At 37.0% G+C, this 16491-nt stretch overlaps 1 protein-coding gene across 1 annotated transcript; it reads right to left on the minus strand.

The window, feature by feature from the left end:
* Window positions 1-3608: 3608 nt before the first annotated feature.
* LOC18427593 (uncharacterized) lies at window positions 3609-16237 on the minus strand. The gene is made up of 2 exons (XM_011622602.3): window positions 15303-16237; window positions 3609-3858 (listed from the first exon to the last, which is right to left on the minus strand). The coding sequence occupies exon 1, from the start codon at window positions 16003-16005 to the stop codon at window positions 15424-15426; it is 582 nt and encodes a 193-aa protein (XP_011620904.1). The 5' UTR covers window positions 16006-16237; the 3' UTR covers window positions 3609-3858; window positions 15303-15423.
* Window positions 16238-16491: the final 254 nt, after the last annotated feature.

Below are 16491 nucleotides of genomic sequence, written 5' to 3' on the forward strand. Positions count from 1 at the left end.
AAACCCCGCCTTTCTTTCCTTCTTTCTGCCTGCTCCGCCAGTTTTGTTTCAAACGTGCTTCCCCTTTTGGCAACGGTGGTAACGAGCCGGGCCAGTCCGGGCCACAAACTTTTGTAGCCCGGAATTTGTTTGGTAAGTTTCCTATGATGAGGTTTCTTTAAGGCTTAGGCTTTATGAAAACAAAATAAACCCTCATCTCAAATCGTCGCTGAGAAAGCATTTTTAAAAATAATAATATCTGTGACGGCTCTAAAATCAATTTCTAATACCAACAATAAATCTATTACCACTCTTATTTTTAAGGTGAAAGGGATGACCGAGATAATTTATTACAATATACATTACTTTTAGAGTTTGAATTCCTTTTTCTTTTTTTATCACAACTATAATGTTCGAGCCAAGATGATTGATATAGAGGTTTTCCAATGCTTGAATTACAATTTTCGATAAGTTATAAGGTGAGGCTTTACTTGTTTTGATAGAGCTGGAGCCCTATTAAACCATTTTCTCATACAAAAGGGTGTGGTTTCTCCAAGGCTGAGGCCTTAAACAAACAATGTCAGTCGCACCTTCAAATGGTATCAGAATATGTTGTTTCAATATAAAAATTGTGTGATAGCCTTAAAATTTATTTTCATCTTGAATTATAAGATTTAAAGATAAAAAAATAATGTGGGGGAATGATTTCATGTAATAGTTTTATAGAAATATTATACAACCATCTTTAAAAACCATGTTAGAAATATTTGTTTGACATGAATTTTAAATGTACACTCTTTTCATTCTAAAACACAAACACAAATAAGAAAATTTTGAAAAAACACCCTAGAAAGTGTTTTTCTAGCCCAATAAATATAAGCTGTCCATTTTAGTGAGATGGTTAGATATAGGCCTAAGAATGATTTTTTTACTCCCAAAATTTTTATATAGCATTATCATCGTTAGATTAACAATGGTAAACAAGAAAAAAACTGATTTTGAATTTATTAAGGCCTAGATCTTGAAATTCACCAAATGGACGGTCGAGATCCATTGTTAAAGGGTACTAATTTTGACCATATCTAAGGTGCAAATTGAAATTTTTTTTTTCTGTAGAATTGATAATGAGGATGAAGAGAATGTGTGTGAAAAATTTGAGGTCGCACAAATACCAAAAACATGGATTTCTAGAGATTTGGTTGCATTATACTACTATACAACTGTTGCATGAAATCATTCCCCAATAATGTATATTGAGTAGTAGATCTATGAACACTTGAAAATTGACGGTCTAAATACATTATAAGATGCACTATTTTCAAAATTTAAAATCTTTTTTTTTTTTTATCATATCTATACATCTAAAGGTCGAGATGATCGAATCAAAGGTTTTCCAATATCGAAATAGCCTCTTCTAGTGCATTTTTAAGGTGCGACTCAATTTGATCATTTAGAGCCTCACTCCTGTATAAACTTTTTCCAAAACAACCTGGCTATAGCCCAACCGGTCCTATTTAAAGCAAAACGCTCTGATACCATGCTCCTATGGGATTACACTGTGAACATCTTCCCTCGAGGAAAAGACCTTGTTACCAGGATTTATATTTGGAAAATTTACGATTTACCTTTTCGGGACTAGACCCAGTGGTTTATAGGGAGGTCTAAAATTTTTGAGTTATTTTATTCTCAGTTTATCTCTTTTGAATAGCCTAAAGCACATAAGGCTATGAATTTTTGGCAATTTAAAAGTTTTGAATAAATTTTGGATAGTTTAAAAGTTGGACTCGAGAGTTTGGCTTAAAAAAAACCAACCTGAAGAAAAAAAAAAAAAAAAAACCAAAGTTTTTCTAGCTGATTGTAAAGTCCAACTTCGATTATCCAATATTCAAACCGGCCGAATTTTCATGTTTTGGAAGAAGCTCAAAATTTTGACTTTGAATAAAATAGGAAAATAAGTTTAAAAGATTTAGCTCTCACCAAAAAATTCCTATAATACATACTACTTTTAAATTGAGAAATTTTAAAATTATTTTGGCTGCGTACATAAATGTATCTTTATTTATTAGAGAAAGAACAAGATTCACATTAGAATCACCAGATGAATATTCCCCAACAATGCCTAGAATATCAATTTAACATTTCATCTATTTTATCAATCTACACTTCAAATTTCAACTAAAGTTATCAAACAATACCTAGAATATCAAAGTTTAACATTTCACCTATTTTATCAATCTACACCTAAAATATCAACTGCTCTAAGTTCCTGACCAGTGCATTGACTGAAATTTTTGGAATTAAACTAGAAATGATGAGGTTTCAAATAATTTTTCTCTTGGATGCTTTTTGATAAATTTCTTAAAAAAAATAAATTACATTAATTCATCGAACTTAATTGAGTATCAAATGCCTTTCGGGATTATAACAAGAACTTAGTCAAATTTCAAACAAATACGAGATTATCGCGAATCTGAACCCATGTTGACTCCATTTTAAGGAGCATAGCGACAATAATTTGGTAAACAGTTCCTAATTTCTTGGTTTAGTTTCAAAAAGAAATTAGTAGGAGTTTCCTTTTCTAAGGAGCTTCAATTCTTCAATTGAATAAACAAAGAGATTTTGCTTAAGTTGTGACAGATCTTCCATCATCTACTTTCTTAGACTTGGAACTTATTCAAATCTTTTTCCTTTGCCAATAATTATCTGGGAGCAAAAGCAGCAACTGAAGTGCAAGACCTTTGATGACATGGGTAAGTGAAGAATGACTTATTCTAGAAAAAAGCTTATCATTTTTTTTTTTTTGTTCTGTTTCAAACATAGAATTTAACCATGCCGTTCCTTCAAGTACCTCGGATTCATCGGTGACGGCTCCTAGAAATACAAAAAGCTATACATTTGATCAGCGATAAAGATTGCTAGCATTTGGATTTCAAACTGTTTGTTTTGCCTTGCCAGATCTCCCTAGAAAGACAGCAATGATTGCCATTCCTCCATTCAGAAAGTCTGAATAATTTTGGCAGACATCTAATGGAGGAATGAGACATACTGATCATCCCTGAAGCACCTAAAATTTGTTCGAAATACTCGGCAAAGTGTACAATCCCTTCAAAATTATGAGAAAATATCATAGAAAATCACATCAAAAAATTAAGTCCGACGCATAAATCAGAGGATTTCATTTGGGATTCTTCCAGATTTGGTTGTAAATAGGTGGTTAATCAACAATTTTATCAACTAATTCTTTACTTTTCAAAAATATTTTCTTGTAGTACCTCTTTAAGAATTTTGTTGAAAGATTTCCAAAATTCCTTTTTCCAAGTTTGTAATCAAGTGAGAATATTTTGGCAATTTGACCAACCTAATTCACAACCCAGAATATATTTCTTTATCTATTAAAAGGAAAAAGAAGAATCTCATCCCACATTCCGGACCTAGAATAAGGATAATTTTGCCCCACTTAAACTACCTGATCAAAAAGGCATAAAAATAGCTCCACTTCCTCTGGGTATGGAATCCAAACAAGAACTACAAAATATTTAGCATGTATTTGGTGAAGTTCAAAAGAAACAAAGAAAACAAAATATAAAAAATATCAAGAGAGAGAGAGAGAGAGAGAGAGAGAGAGAGAGTTTGCATGCTAGTGCCTATGATTTCATTAGTAACCTCAAAATTAGTGTGATCTAATCAATTTTATAACAAAACCCTAAAATTCAGGACTTCTGTTTGGACTGAACTCCAGCGGTAGTAAAAGGGAAATTTAGTATGTCTTCAGTTTCATGAATGGATGAAAGCTCCATAAAGTCAACAACATTTTCCATCTCAAAATATCTTCATTTAGCAACAGGGATCTAGCCCTCCAAGTCAATCCGCAACATGGACCTTAAGCAACAAGTAACAATAATTAGTGACTGTAAATGGTCAGACAAATGTTATTGACATCAGATTCACAGCAAAACAGGTATCTTAGGACTTCCGCATTATGACTAGAACAAATACACAATAGTATCCGGTGACATAGGAGCTAGAAGGAAAAGAGAGTAGATCTCTCCAATGGACTTAAAATTATGGTTGAGGCAGCGCCAAGACCGTAAACCACAAGGCGGCACTCCTCTAGAATTACATTTCCATGGTTTTGAAGCAAAGTCATCTTAAAATTGAAATTCGATCTGGACAACATAGGATTTCTAGGTCAGAAAATTTTTGAAGTACCTACAGTTTTCAAAAGCCCTAACGAGATTTTTTTAATCCTCCTAAATCCATTTTGAAAACTTAATCCGACATGGACCCCAAGCCCTATATAGAAGTGGAATGGGAAACGCCCACCAACAAAGAAGCCCTACCATTGCCGGAATTGGTGCTACACTGTCCAAGATGGTTCAGAGAGAAACAACAATTACCTTGCTGATCAATTTCTATGTTGTTAGGTGTCTCTTAACCCACTGATATTGAGCAACTCATCTATACGATTTTAATATGTTATATGTTATTCTACGATTAAAAGAAACTGAGGTTATTCAATAAATATCTGGCAAAATATGGGTTGTTTTACATCTTCATATTACAATGCAATTATCACAAGTGTAATCTTGAATATAAAAGTAAATTTCATGGCAAGCAAAGGCTCCCCCCACAACTTCAGATAAGTAGTAACAGATCTAAGCCACTAGATTGGGTCAGCTAAACCCTAACACGCATACAAACACATACAACAAGACCATCCTCACTCAAAAGAATATATATTCTTCATAAAAGTTTGAAGGAATACATTTTACATAAAAGTATACTTATTTTAGGACTGGATAGTATACATTCATGAGTATAGTGTAGGGTATTCAAACCGGCAATCCGCTATCCATACTTCTCAATAGAAGCTAAGGCGATTGTTCTGCTGATGGACTTAGAAGCGGGACGGCAGCTCATCTCTGATGTCTGTAGACAATTACATACAGTGGACCGCTGGTCTGAGTAACCCATACAAGACTCGCTACAATTATTCTATAATTTCCCTTGCTTTGAATGGAACTACCCACCCAGCTGGATATGTATTGAATTACATCCAATACAGTCACATAATTTACACTCATTTAATAATTTGTATTTAATCCATCACAATCATGCATCCTTTCGCACGAGCTCACAAACACACGTGTATGTATAGAGCCAGGCACACTGCTCAGATAACTATCTAAGCCCAATGGCACAAATTCAATCTGAGCCAATCTGATGGTCATGACCACGTTTCGTATTTTAATTTTAATTTTTTTTTACAAATTCAAATCACTTGAAATTTTGAACGTATAATATTTAAAAATTGGAGAATCTAATAAAAATATCAAAAAAATAATTTGCAAAAAATAAATTGACCAAATTTGAAACTTTGCAGGAGTATTTTGGTCAATTTATATTTTTCGGATTATTTTTTTAATATTTTTATTATGTGCGCCTTCATAAGAAGAATGAACACTTAGAAATTTCAAGTGATTTGGATTTGAAAAATAAAAAATTAAAATTAAAATACGAAATAAAGTCGTAGCTATTATATCGGCTCAGATTCAATCTGGGCCATTGGCTTAGATAATTATCTAAGCAGCATTGCTGACTTTATCATTTTCCAAATAATATATATATATATATATATATATATATATATATATATATATATATATATGGGTGTGGTTTCTATAAGACACCATCTATTTTGATGCACACCATAAAAATCAATGTCAAGATGATCAATTAGAGGGCTTTTCAACATTAAACAACCTTTTCCGATGGATTTTTTAGGTGCGCCTATAACTCTACATTTTAAGTTACAACCTTACATAAACTTTTTCACTGTCAGATCTCAATGTTCTGCTTTTTGAAATTGTTTCATCTGGTGCGACACTATTAACTTCCTTGACAAGAGATGGGAAAATAGTCCAAGGTCATTCAAGAAGGCATAGGTTCCACCACAACAAGAATAAAAAATCAAAGATTCCAACAAGACCAGAGAAGGGCTTAAACATGTCCAAATCTATTACTAAAGAAGCCCTTGAGCTAGGAGATCCCGGTTCCCAAGATTGCTAACAACAAATTTTGGGTGGAGTTAGTTTACACTTCTGATGCAAGGAGAAAATAAAACTGAAACAATAAAAATAAAATAAATACAATCGTTGAGAGAATATACCCTCTATCAAGGTCTGCAAGGGAATCCACCCCAAAAACAGGGTTAGCAAGGGAATCCACCCAAAAAAAGGATATACCCTCTCTCAGGGTCTACAAGGGAATCCACCCCAAAAAGATCTTATCACCAGATCAACATTATTCAACTCTCATTCTTTGCTCTCTCATGTACCATCCCTACTTTCTCTCTTTCTAACTTTCACATTACTAAAAGATAACTACCACTTATTATTTCATAAACCAAAAGATCTTTACCTTATCTAAATGTTAGTCCCTAAACTAAAAAAATATAGACCTTCCCAAAATAAGTCACGCACCAAACTTAGGCCCTCTTAACTTATCTCGTCCTTTGAATTTTTCTCCTCCGTCATTCTCCCCGAGCTGAAAGAAGCTCGACCTCGAGCTTGAAGCATATCACCATCTACTAGTTGATGATGTAGTCCCACCATGCGCCTCGGCACTTATTCTTCAATTTCTTCATTAAGCCGATTCATCGAATGCTTCGTGCTTATCTCGAAGTAGAACATAGTGCTTTCGGTCTCACTCTTGATTTCTCCTTCAGATTCACTTGGTTGGATTTCGAATACTGCACCACACATATCTTCTTTTTCATATTGGATTTTCAAAATTTTTTCTTTTTCTTCACAATTGATATTCAAAATTTCTTGCACATTGGCATCGCCTTTTGCATAGAGACCTACCTCTTCACATTCTTCTTCCTCTTGTTCTGATTGCAATCAATGAAATACATCTCGTAGACAATTTTCTACTACTTTGCCAATACTCTCTATTAGGTCTTCTTTGAGTCTCTCAAATCTTTGATCCAATCGCTGGAACCGTTGATTGATGTCACGAACTTCGCTTCGAACATCTTCCATAATTAGATCATGGATCTCAAGGCTCTTTATATCAGTACGAATCTTAGGGCTCTGATACCAATTGATGCAGGGAGAAAATAAAACTAGAACAATAAAAATAAAATAAAGAAAATCGTTGCGAGAATATACCCTAGAACAATAAAAATAAAATAAAGAAAATCGTTGCGAGAATATACCCTCTCTCAAGGTCTGCAAGGGAATCTACCTCAAAAACAAGGTCGGCAAGAGAATCCATTCAAAAAGAGAATATGCCCTCTCTCAGGGTCTGCAAGGGAATCCACCCCAAAAATATCTTATTACAAGATCAACTGTATTCAACTCTCATTCTCTGATCATTCTCTGCTCTCTCACGTACCATCCCTACGTTCTCTCTTTCTAACTTCCACATTAGTAAAAGATAACTATCACTTATTAGTTCCTAAACCAAAATATCTTTACCTTATCTATATGTTATTCCCTAAACTAAAAAAAAACATACATTCCCAAAATAAATCACGCACCAAACTTAGGCCCTCCTAACTTATCTCTTCGTTTGAATTTTTCTCCTACGTTAACTTCACTCACTATGAGTCACCATCCACTAATCCCTAATATGGTCTCGTGTGCTAATACCATAAATCACGCACCAAACTTAGGCCCTCCTAACTTATCTCTTCCTTTGAATTTTTCTCTTGAGTTAACTTCACTCAGTATGAGTCACCATCCACTAATCCCTAATATGGTCTCGAGAGCTAATACCTCAAAAGTCCTTAACGCCATAGTTCATGAGAAGGAAATGACCCAGCTCCAATCCCTAGAAACCTAAATGCTTAAGTTGCACCACCAAAATCCCATAATTTGTTCAAAAAATGCCCAAAACAATTTCAATGAATCAAATCTCCAAAGAATATAAGCTATGTAGTATAAAAAGGGAAAAGGCCAACAAAGAGAAGGCTCAAGACCTGTTCATCGTGATGTGAGCGCCAGAATGAATGTTGCCATCCACATGAAAGTGATAGCCATCAAACAATTAGGAAAGCACCATAAGAGATAAGCCAGAGACCCCCCAACACTTGGTTGTTGAAGGTACCAAAAAACTATCATTAAAGAAAAATAATTTGCACTCAAAAGAGACCTTATCCCATTGTGACCAAAGGTAGAATACACATCGACTCAAGACAACCCATTTAGTGGCAAAAGGTGGAAATCCCATCATCCATCAAACACCTCATGAGGTGATGACACAACAAGCCCAACCCCTGCCTCTCAAAGCATTCCCTAACCCATGACTTTAGGTTGGCATCAATAAACCTCTACAGTCGACAAGTGAGTGTCAAGAGAACCCACCCACACCAAACATAAAACCAAAACCCATTGTTTTAAAAGTCAGCCAGCCTAGGCGTGTTAAGGCAGGCCAAAGCCCTATGCTCCTTGCCTAGGGATAGGAGGGTACCGAAGGCAGGGGGACCTCAAGGAACCCGTCTAGGTGGCCAAGGTGCTGCCTAGGCAGGAGCCTAGTGCCTTGGCTGCTACTGCTTCATCATCTTCTTCTTTCTCTTCTTCTTCTTATAAACTCAGCCCCATCCTCTCCTCCACTTCTCCCATGTTAGATTTGGGGCACCTCAAACACGAGGAGCAGCCACTTCTGCATTTTAAAACACTGCTAAAAGCTAATCCCATTCCTTCATGCCACCAACATTTGCATTACTACCAAATCAAATCTAAAATCATGGGGTGAATAAAGCCTAAAAAACCTTGATATTCTAGAAGATTTGCACAGTGCAATGCTACCCCCCTCGTGTTTCTGCCTCGGATACCCTGTAAAATTCAAAAGTCATATATGGATAACTTCCACAATGAAGAGTCAATGACATTTTCCACCAAAAAGGCTTACTTTGGTCTGGTCAATCCTGTTCCCCAAAGTCCATACTCCATACCCCATACCCTCATCCTCCAAACTCACCAAATGGAACTTGCCTTCTCCATATTTTCCTCCCAAAGGACAATCCTTTGAAACATCTCAAGTCCGACCTACCTTAACTGGCAATTGTAAAAACAACATAATGTTTGAACAATAAGTGTGAATTTGAAGCGGGTCACGTCTCCCACAAAGGATAGGAACTGATTCTTACATGGGGGCAATCTTCTTTCATACTCATAATAGTCGGATTCCATGAGCTTGCTTTTGGTTCCTTTTTCAAAGAAGAAGGCTAAAAATACTTGCAAGGACTCCACCTTGCACTCTAGCTAACCTAAAATTTTAGACACTAATCTAGCCGTGAGGCTTTAACTCAGATTCCTCCTTTGACCAAACATGACACAAACCTCCTGATAACATATCACCAAAACTCTATCCATGAAATAAAAGCTCATCATGAACAACTTGGACATGATTAATCGCCATGAATCCAGACTCGCCTTGAAAAATAATTCAGCGCAGATTAGCCCACTCACGTTTTCAATGGTCCACCCAACAGTGCAGGTGGGCAAATCATATTACCGTTGGCAAATCAGACACTGGTAATGCATAATTAAAAAATCATCTGCCCACAATAATTTCTACTGAAATCTTAATTACTCCAGAGTCCAGACTAGCTGCCTAATCTCTAGTCCACTAATCCACTTGACATCTCAGACACCATAGTAATAGAAATGGGTGCAAAGATTCTCCTTGCGCAAGCCTCTTGAACAAGCATAAATCGGATAGCCATTATGTAAGATTGAGATGATAACTAGTAGATATTCAGACCCAAATGCACCTTCTCCATCTCTCCCCAAAGCCCATTTGAACTACGTGATAATCAAGGAAATCCTAATCAATGAGGTCAGATGCTCTCTCATGTTTAAGTCCATGCTGATCCCAGCCTCTCCTCCCTCTCAAAAATCAATACACTCATGAGAGAGAATGCTCCGTCCAGGATTTGACATCCTCTCCCCAAAGTATCTTGAGAGGAAAGATTATGACTCTCAAGGCCACACAATGGATGGGTAGCAAGAACCCTGAGAATGATTTCTACAAACAATCTACTATATTGTTTGGCCTGAATTTTAACATCTCTGACTCCCCAAAAGCTTCGGAATCAAAGCCATACAAGGAAGATTCAGCCCCACATTCAAGAGATCATGTTCAAGAAATTCATGGATCATATCCAAGATATGCCCTTTCCATATGTTGCAAACCTCATCACTCCGGGGTGAATTGAACACCCCATTAAGCTCATCTACTACAATGCTACTCTCACACCCCGCAGCTCTCTCTCCTTGGGTAGCATTAAAAGACAACCAGTTAGCCCAAGATTTAGATTTTTCCTCATTGTTGTAAAAAAGGTTCAGACAACCTGCACAACCTCTAGTTTGCTCCCACGACACTACTAAGGATGATGGTATCATTGACCAATTTCTTTCCGTCTAACATTTTACAATTTTGCAGAAGATCCTAATATTGTGATCCCCTTCCTAATGCCATATCATTATAAGTTTTTAATGCCTACCCATTCCTCTACCTAAAAAGATAATATGATATTATGATATTTCGCTATCAGTTCCACTTTCAAGTCTCTACTTCTAAAAGCATGGGCTCTTCCTATAGTTTGTCATCATCTATCTCCGCCAAAGTCTTCATTGGCCCTCCTTCCAGTGGTCAAAACTTGATCAGTCCTTTCCGATGTTCCAAAAAATGCCGAGCAGCGCCTAGGCGACTGGGGGATCTTGGCCGCCCAGAAAATAACAGGGGTGAGAGGTGTCCAAAAAAACTGCTTTAGGTCCAAAATTGTGTGTAAAAATGCATATTGAGGCATTTTTAATACATATTTTATGTTCAATCAATCCATACTCCAACGACAAACCAAAGTATTTGAGATTTGGGCAATTAATTAATAAAAAATTAAGAAAAATAGAAAAACATAATCCAAATTCAATAAATTCCTGGTAGACTAAACTGCTAGTACTAAGTCCTAACACAATCAAAAGCAAAATATAATAACCATATAGGCACAAACTAACAAGTCACCAATTATTAGATTACAATCCAATTAATCCATACTCCATAGTCCAAAGCCCAACCCAAACACCGCATACTTGTTATTAACTCATACACATATCAACATAACACATAGCCTATAGTCCCTACACTCCATGCTATTACCAAAAATCTATAAAAAAAAATCCAAACCTAAAGGATAATGTTCGGATCAATTTCAAAACTTTGAATTAACCTAACAGGAAAACAAATATGTGTGCTTTTTCTTTTTTTTTACATTCTAATATGTTAAAAAAAAAGGGTTTAGGACACCTAAAAACCTAACCCCTAACCCCTTCCCCCTAATTTAGGGGGGCAGTACAAAAATACCCCTCCACGAGGGGCTTTTTTGCCCCTGGGCAGACAAGTCTCTTGGCGCTCGCCGAGGGCTAGGCGCTGGAGGAGGCCGCCTACGCCTGAGAAATGCGCCCAGGCCGCTAGGTGGGCTGTTTTTTGGAACATTGGTCCATTCCTTTAGTTTTCCTTGCCCATTTTGAATCCTATCTAGATACATTAAGCATCCATGGTTCCTCTACCTAACCCTTCAGCCCAGGCAGCAACAACCACAACTTTCCGAACTGGAAAAAGATAAGAACCCTATTCCCCAGCACAAAGTCTAGATGAATAGGCAGTGCTACGAGATAAACTTACATTTTATTTTATTCGTTATTCACTTTGCTTCTTCTTTTTTTAACAAAGGGCACCCTGCAAAACACCCTTACGGAAGTAATCCATATTTATATTTCTCATAAGAATGTTTCCATCTGTGTTTATACATACAAGGGAATTTTGTTGGGAAGACTATTGATCATTCATTCAACAAGCAGCAAATGCACATCAACTTGTCTTCTTAACACCACAGATAGGAGGTAGAAGTGATGAAGGAAGAAAAACTGTAGATCATTCATTCCATTGCAGGTAATGTTGTCGTGGAAAATTCACTAACAATATTACTCTCCCAAACTTAGTCCAGCATCTCCTACACCATGCTCCTTTGTTGGCAATAAAGTTGTCTCTCTAAGAATACTGTGAAGCTCACCATTACAGTTTGTTTGTTTGCACAATCTTCTCAGCCCTTTGTTCTGAAAGAATCATCATAGCCCTTTTGTCTATATGGCAAAATCACCACTTACAGTTTTCCTCTTTTGATCGTAACCTCATATAATTTACATCCACATACTTTATCAGTCATTTCTTCATAAAAATTTTTAATGAAGAGTTCCAAAAGTAAGAAATTACAGAGAATTTTCTTTAGTGTTTAAAATTGAGGAGTAAATCAAATTATAAGAACAACAGTTTACTACTGAAGATCACTGTTTTGTAATAGGCCATTGCAATGTGACGCATCTTGGCTACCCACAGCTCAAGAAAGGGGTATGCATGCATTATTAGAGTGTTCTCGATGGCAAACGAGAACTTTGCAGGTAGCTCAAGGAGGCTCAGAATTAAATGTGCATTAACAAGGTGAAGGTCATATGCCTTGTAACTTCTATTAAAGTTCCCATCAGTTTTCAAAACCCCAAAAAATCAGCAGACTCAAATCAGAGCCGACACCACGTCTACACGCCTAGTTAAACAGTTAACCCACCAAAACCAAGAAGAGTTTTGCAAACTTTGTAAAGAGTTGAAAACAAACATGTGTCATTCATTGTACATGAATCAAACTACTTGCCTATAACTTCATTAAATGTCAAACATAACACAACAGTCTACTACTGATGATCATTGTTTTGTAATAGGCCATTGCAATGTGATGCATGTTGGTTACCCACAGTTCAAGAAAGGGGCATGCATGCATTCCTAGAGTGTCCTCAATGGCAAATGAGAACTTTGAAGGCAGCTCAAGGAGGCTCAGAATTAAGTGTGCATTAACAAGGTGAAGGTCATATGCCTTGTAACTTCTATTAAAGTTCCCATCAGTTTTCAAAACCCCAAAAAATTCAGCAGACTCAATCATAGCCACACCAAGTCTACACGCCTAGTTAAACAGTTAACCCACCAAAACCCAGAAGAGTTTTTCAAACTTTGTAAAGAGTTGAAAACAAACATGTGTCATTCATTGTACTCGAATTAAACTACTTGCCTATAACTTCATTAAATGTCAAACATAACAAAAGAACATAATACACACACACACAAAAGAGAGAGGGAAGGAGAGGGGGGGCAGGGGGGGGGGGGGGGGAGGGACTCCAGTATGTCTGAAGTTTTCAATCATAAAACTCACCAAATGGCTGAATCAAGTGAAATCAGCGACTTTTTCAGAGTTTTTATTTTGAAATATAGTTTTCAGAATTGAAAATGAGTTTTTAATCACTGATTCCCAAAATGATATCTATCAAGTATCAACAAAGCCACCAGATGATATAAACAACCAACAACAACTAAGCTCACAATGTCATTAGCAGCTCTAGATTCATGTAAAAGTGTAACTGATGTTTAACGAAAATTACAAATCTATCTTCACCCTTGCATGCATCAAGTCATTAGCATACTCATATTAAATGAAAAGTGCAACTGATGTTTCATAGTCAAGTATTTAGCTGGCTCAAGCCTTACCAACTATTGTTTATGAGATGTTGCGAGCCAGGTTAACATCCAAATAGAATTTGGCCTGTTTGGACTTTCTCTATCTTGGAGGTTGTGGAGAGCGATAAAAATCCATATGGCTTTTTTTATGACTCTAGACCTTTGTTAACTAACGGGGATAACAGAACACATATAACTAGGTGATCTTAGGGCATGATTGATCATTTGGCATTATGACAATGCCTTCTACTGAGATTTGAGACATGTCTAGCTTTTCTGTATACACATGTGCACAGGGAGGTGATCATTCAACACATATGTGCGCCACCAAAATAGTCTCTTGTTTAACAGCTTCACCACGCATATACATTAAAAAAAAGAACAAACAGCAATTGAGTGATAGAGTTTTCTTCGTAACATCAGTTCAAGTTGCATACTCAAGGTCTTTTTGCATAACCTTCCATTAACAATTTCACATATAATTAATAGTAAAGAGGAAAAGAGAAAAAACTAAGACAATGGAAGTTCATTAACACTTTAAAGTATAACGAATTGTCAAGAAGAAAAAGAGAGATAAAGGAGGAGGAAATTACGAAAAATGAAGGGGCTTACTCACAAAATAGGAGCTCAAGATTTTTATTTTTATTTTTTTTATGCTAGAAGCTCAAGATTTTTGGCCATGAGAGACAGGGAAAGGGCACAGAGATGCCACTGTTGACTGAAGTGCTTACTGGTTTTCCTATAGAAGAAAACAAGTAAAGTACACTAAAGAAGAGATCAATAGCAGTCGGTTCAAGTTGACTCGGAAATTAGTACCAAACAAATTTGGAACTCATGCCATGATTTTATTTTAATTTAGTCAATTTACTTTAGCCCATAAGGGACAGATTCTCTTCATATTTTTCAGATACAGCAAGAGAACCATTCACACAGTGGATAGAAAAGTAAAAGTGCAGGCCCAGTTCAGTGTGTGAAGTTTATTTGCCTTTCGATTCCACCACGTATCTCAAAATCCAGCATAACCATAAAATCCACCCGATATTTAAACTAGAATAGAAGAAAGTAAATGCATGATTTCTATTTCACTTACAAACTTCAGATTTAAATCAGTCGCTCTGCATGGATATAAAATAAATAGATGAAAACCAGAATATAACATCGGGGTCGTCAACCCCCATTGAATTTTATTTTTTTTGGAATTGGTAACTGAACCCCCATTAAATATTAATAACAGTTCATCAAACCAGGTGATTCTCAATTCAGTAAATTTCTCCTCAACAAAGCAATGCACATCGGGAGCTTCACTATGCAAATAAGTTATAACAAATAAGTTATAACAAAGGCCAATTACAAACCAGGTGATTCTCAATTCAGTAAATTTCTCCTCAACAAAGCAATGCACAACTGGAGCTTCACTATGCTAATAAGTTATAACAAAGGCCAATTACAACGCACAATCAGTGACTAATAAGACAGTCACTAATAAGACAGGGATCACAACTTACATTAGGAATGCATTACCAAATTTCCCCCAAAGATCTATAGAACATCAGAGAGAGAGAAAGCAATAGAACCCAGCAATGATGGCATCGGCAATTATGCGTTAGCAGTATAAAAACTCACAGGAGCCAGGGAGCATTCACTCATAACAATAGAGAGAGAAAAGATAAACAACCCAATAAAGCCACCAGGTTGCTCTTGCAAAACAGGAATATCACCTTGAGAGAGAACTCAACAGAACTGCTATTTGCACGTACCTGAGTTTTGGGACAGGAGAGAGAGAGAAACAACCCAACAATGGCACCACCCTCTCTCTCATACATCAGTACCAGCATTCAGAGAACCAGATCCACCAAACAAGAGGAATTGGGGCTAGAGCTAGAAATCAGAGGGGTTGCCAACTGGAAATGAGAAGAGCTCTCGAACTGGAGGAAACTCAACAAGCCCGACATGAAGGCCGTAACCAGAGACAGGGAGCTTGAGAACATCTCTGAGCACAGTAAATGTTTCCCCCATGCGTTCTTGAGGCACATCTTGCGCAACTAAGCAATGGGGTATCCATGAATCAGGCCGAAAGGGCTCCGGTATTTCGATTCCCTCTTTCTTCAGAGAGTCGATGAGGCGAGAGTGGAGGTCGAGGAGCGAGAATGTGGGGGTTGGACAGAGGAAGAGGAGGTTGCTTTCCAGAGAGAGAGAGGAGGAAGAGAGAGAAGAGGAGGCGGCAACAGATGAGAGAGAAAGGGGGATGGGCTCCAATCGAGAGGCGAAGGACTTGATAGGAGAGAGAAGCTTAGGTGGGTCGATAGAGGAAGTGGAGAAAAGAGTTATATGGGGCCGAGACTCCATTTGAATGAGGTGGGTCGAGATTTGACGTCGAGCTAAGACGTTCCAGGCTTTGAGCACCTGGTTTTCTAGGGCAGGGTCGAAGTAGAGCTCTACAGAGTAGCCATGAGAGGTCATCTTTCTTCTGCAAAAAAATCAAAGGGTTCCAACTTTTTCTCTCTCTCCTTCTTGGTACTGCTCGTGCTGCGGGTCCTTAATTCTTTTTAGAGAGAGAAAGTTCAAAGAAACTCTTAGAGAGAGAAAGTTCACAGAAATTCTTAGAGAGAGAAAGTTCAGACAAAGAAGCTTGGGCTTCACCTTTCTCTCTCTATTTCCCTGTTGGGAGGGAATCCGGAACCGCGGATCCCCTCCCCCTCTCTCTCTCTCTCTCTCTCTCTAACGTGACAGGTTTGGCTTTGAATGTAACTGTTTGATTATGGCCTTCTCTTGCGGAGTGTGTACTCTCACGTTTTTCAAGAATCACCAAGCAGTGTCTTTTAAGTTTTTATCTTGACCATTTTTAATAAAAAATCAAAATGAAGAAATCAAAAGTCCAAAGTTTTTTATAAATCAAAATAATGTTTGATCTCTCTCTCTTTCTCTCAAATTTGTTAACGAATGTTC

The sequence above is a fragment of the Amborella trichopoda genome, chromosome 10, assembly GCF_054954075.1.
Source record: "Amborella trichopoda isolate Santa Cruz 75 chromosome 10, AtrichopodaSantaCruz75HAP2 v2.0, whole genome shotgun sequence".
In the NCBI taxonomy this organism is placed as follows: domain Eukaryota; kingdom Viridiplantae; phylum Streptophyta; class Magnoliopsida; order Amborellales; family Amborellaceae; genus Amborella; species Amborella trichopoda.

What these genes read in the sequence shown, in the direction of transcription:
- LOC18427593 (XM_011622602.3), bottom strand. Translation starts at nt 16,005, where the DNA reads ATGACCTCTCATGGCTACTCTGTAGAGCTCTACTTCGACCCTGCCCTA.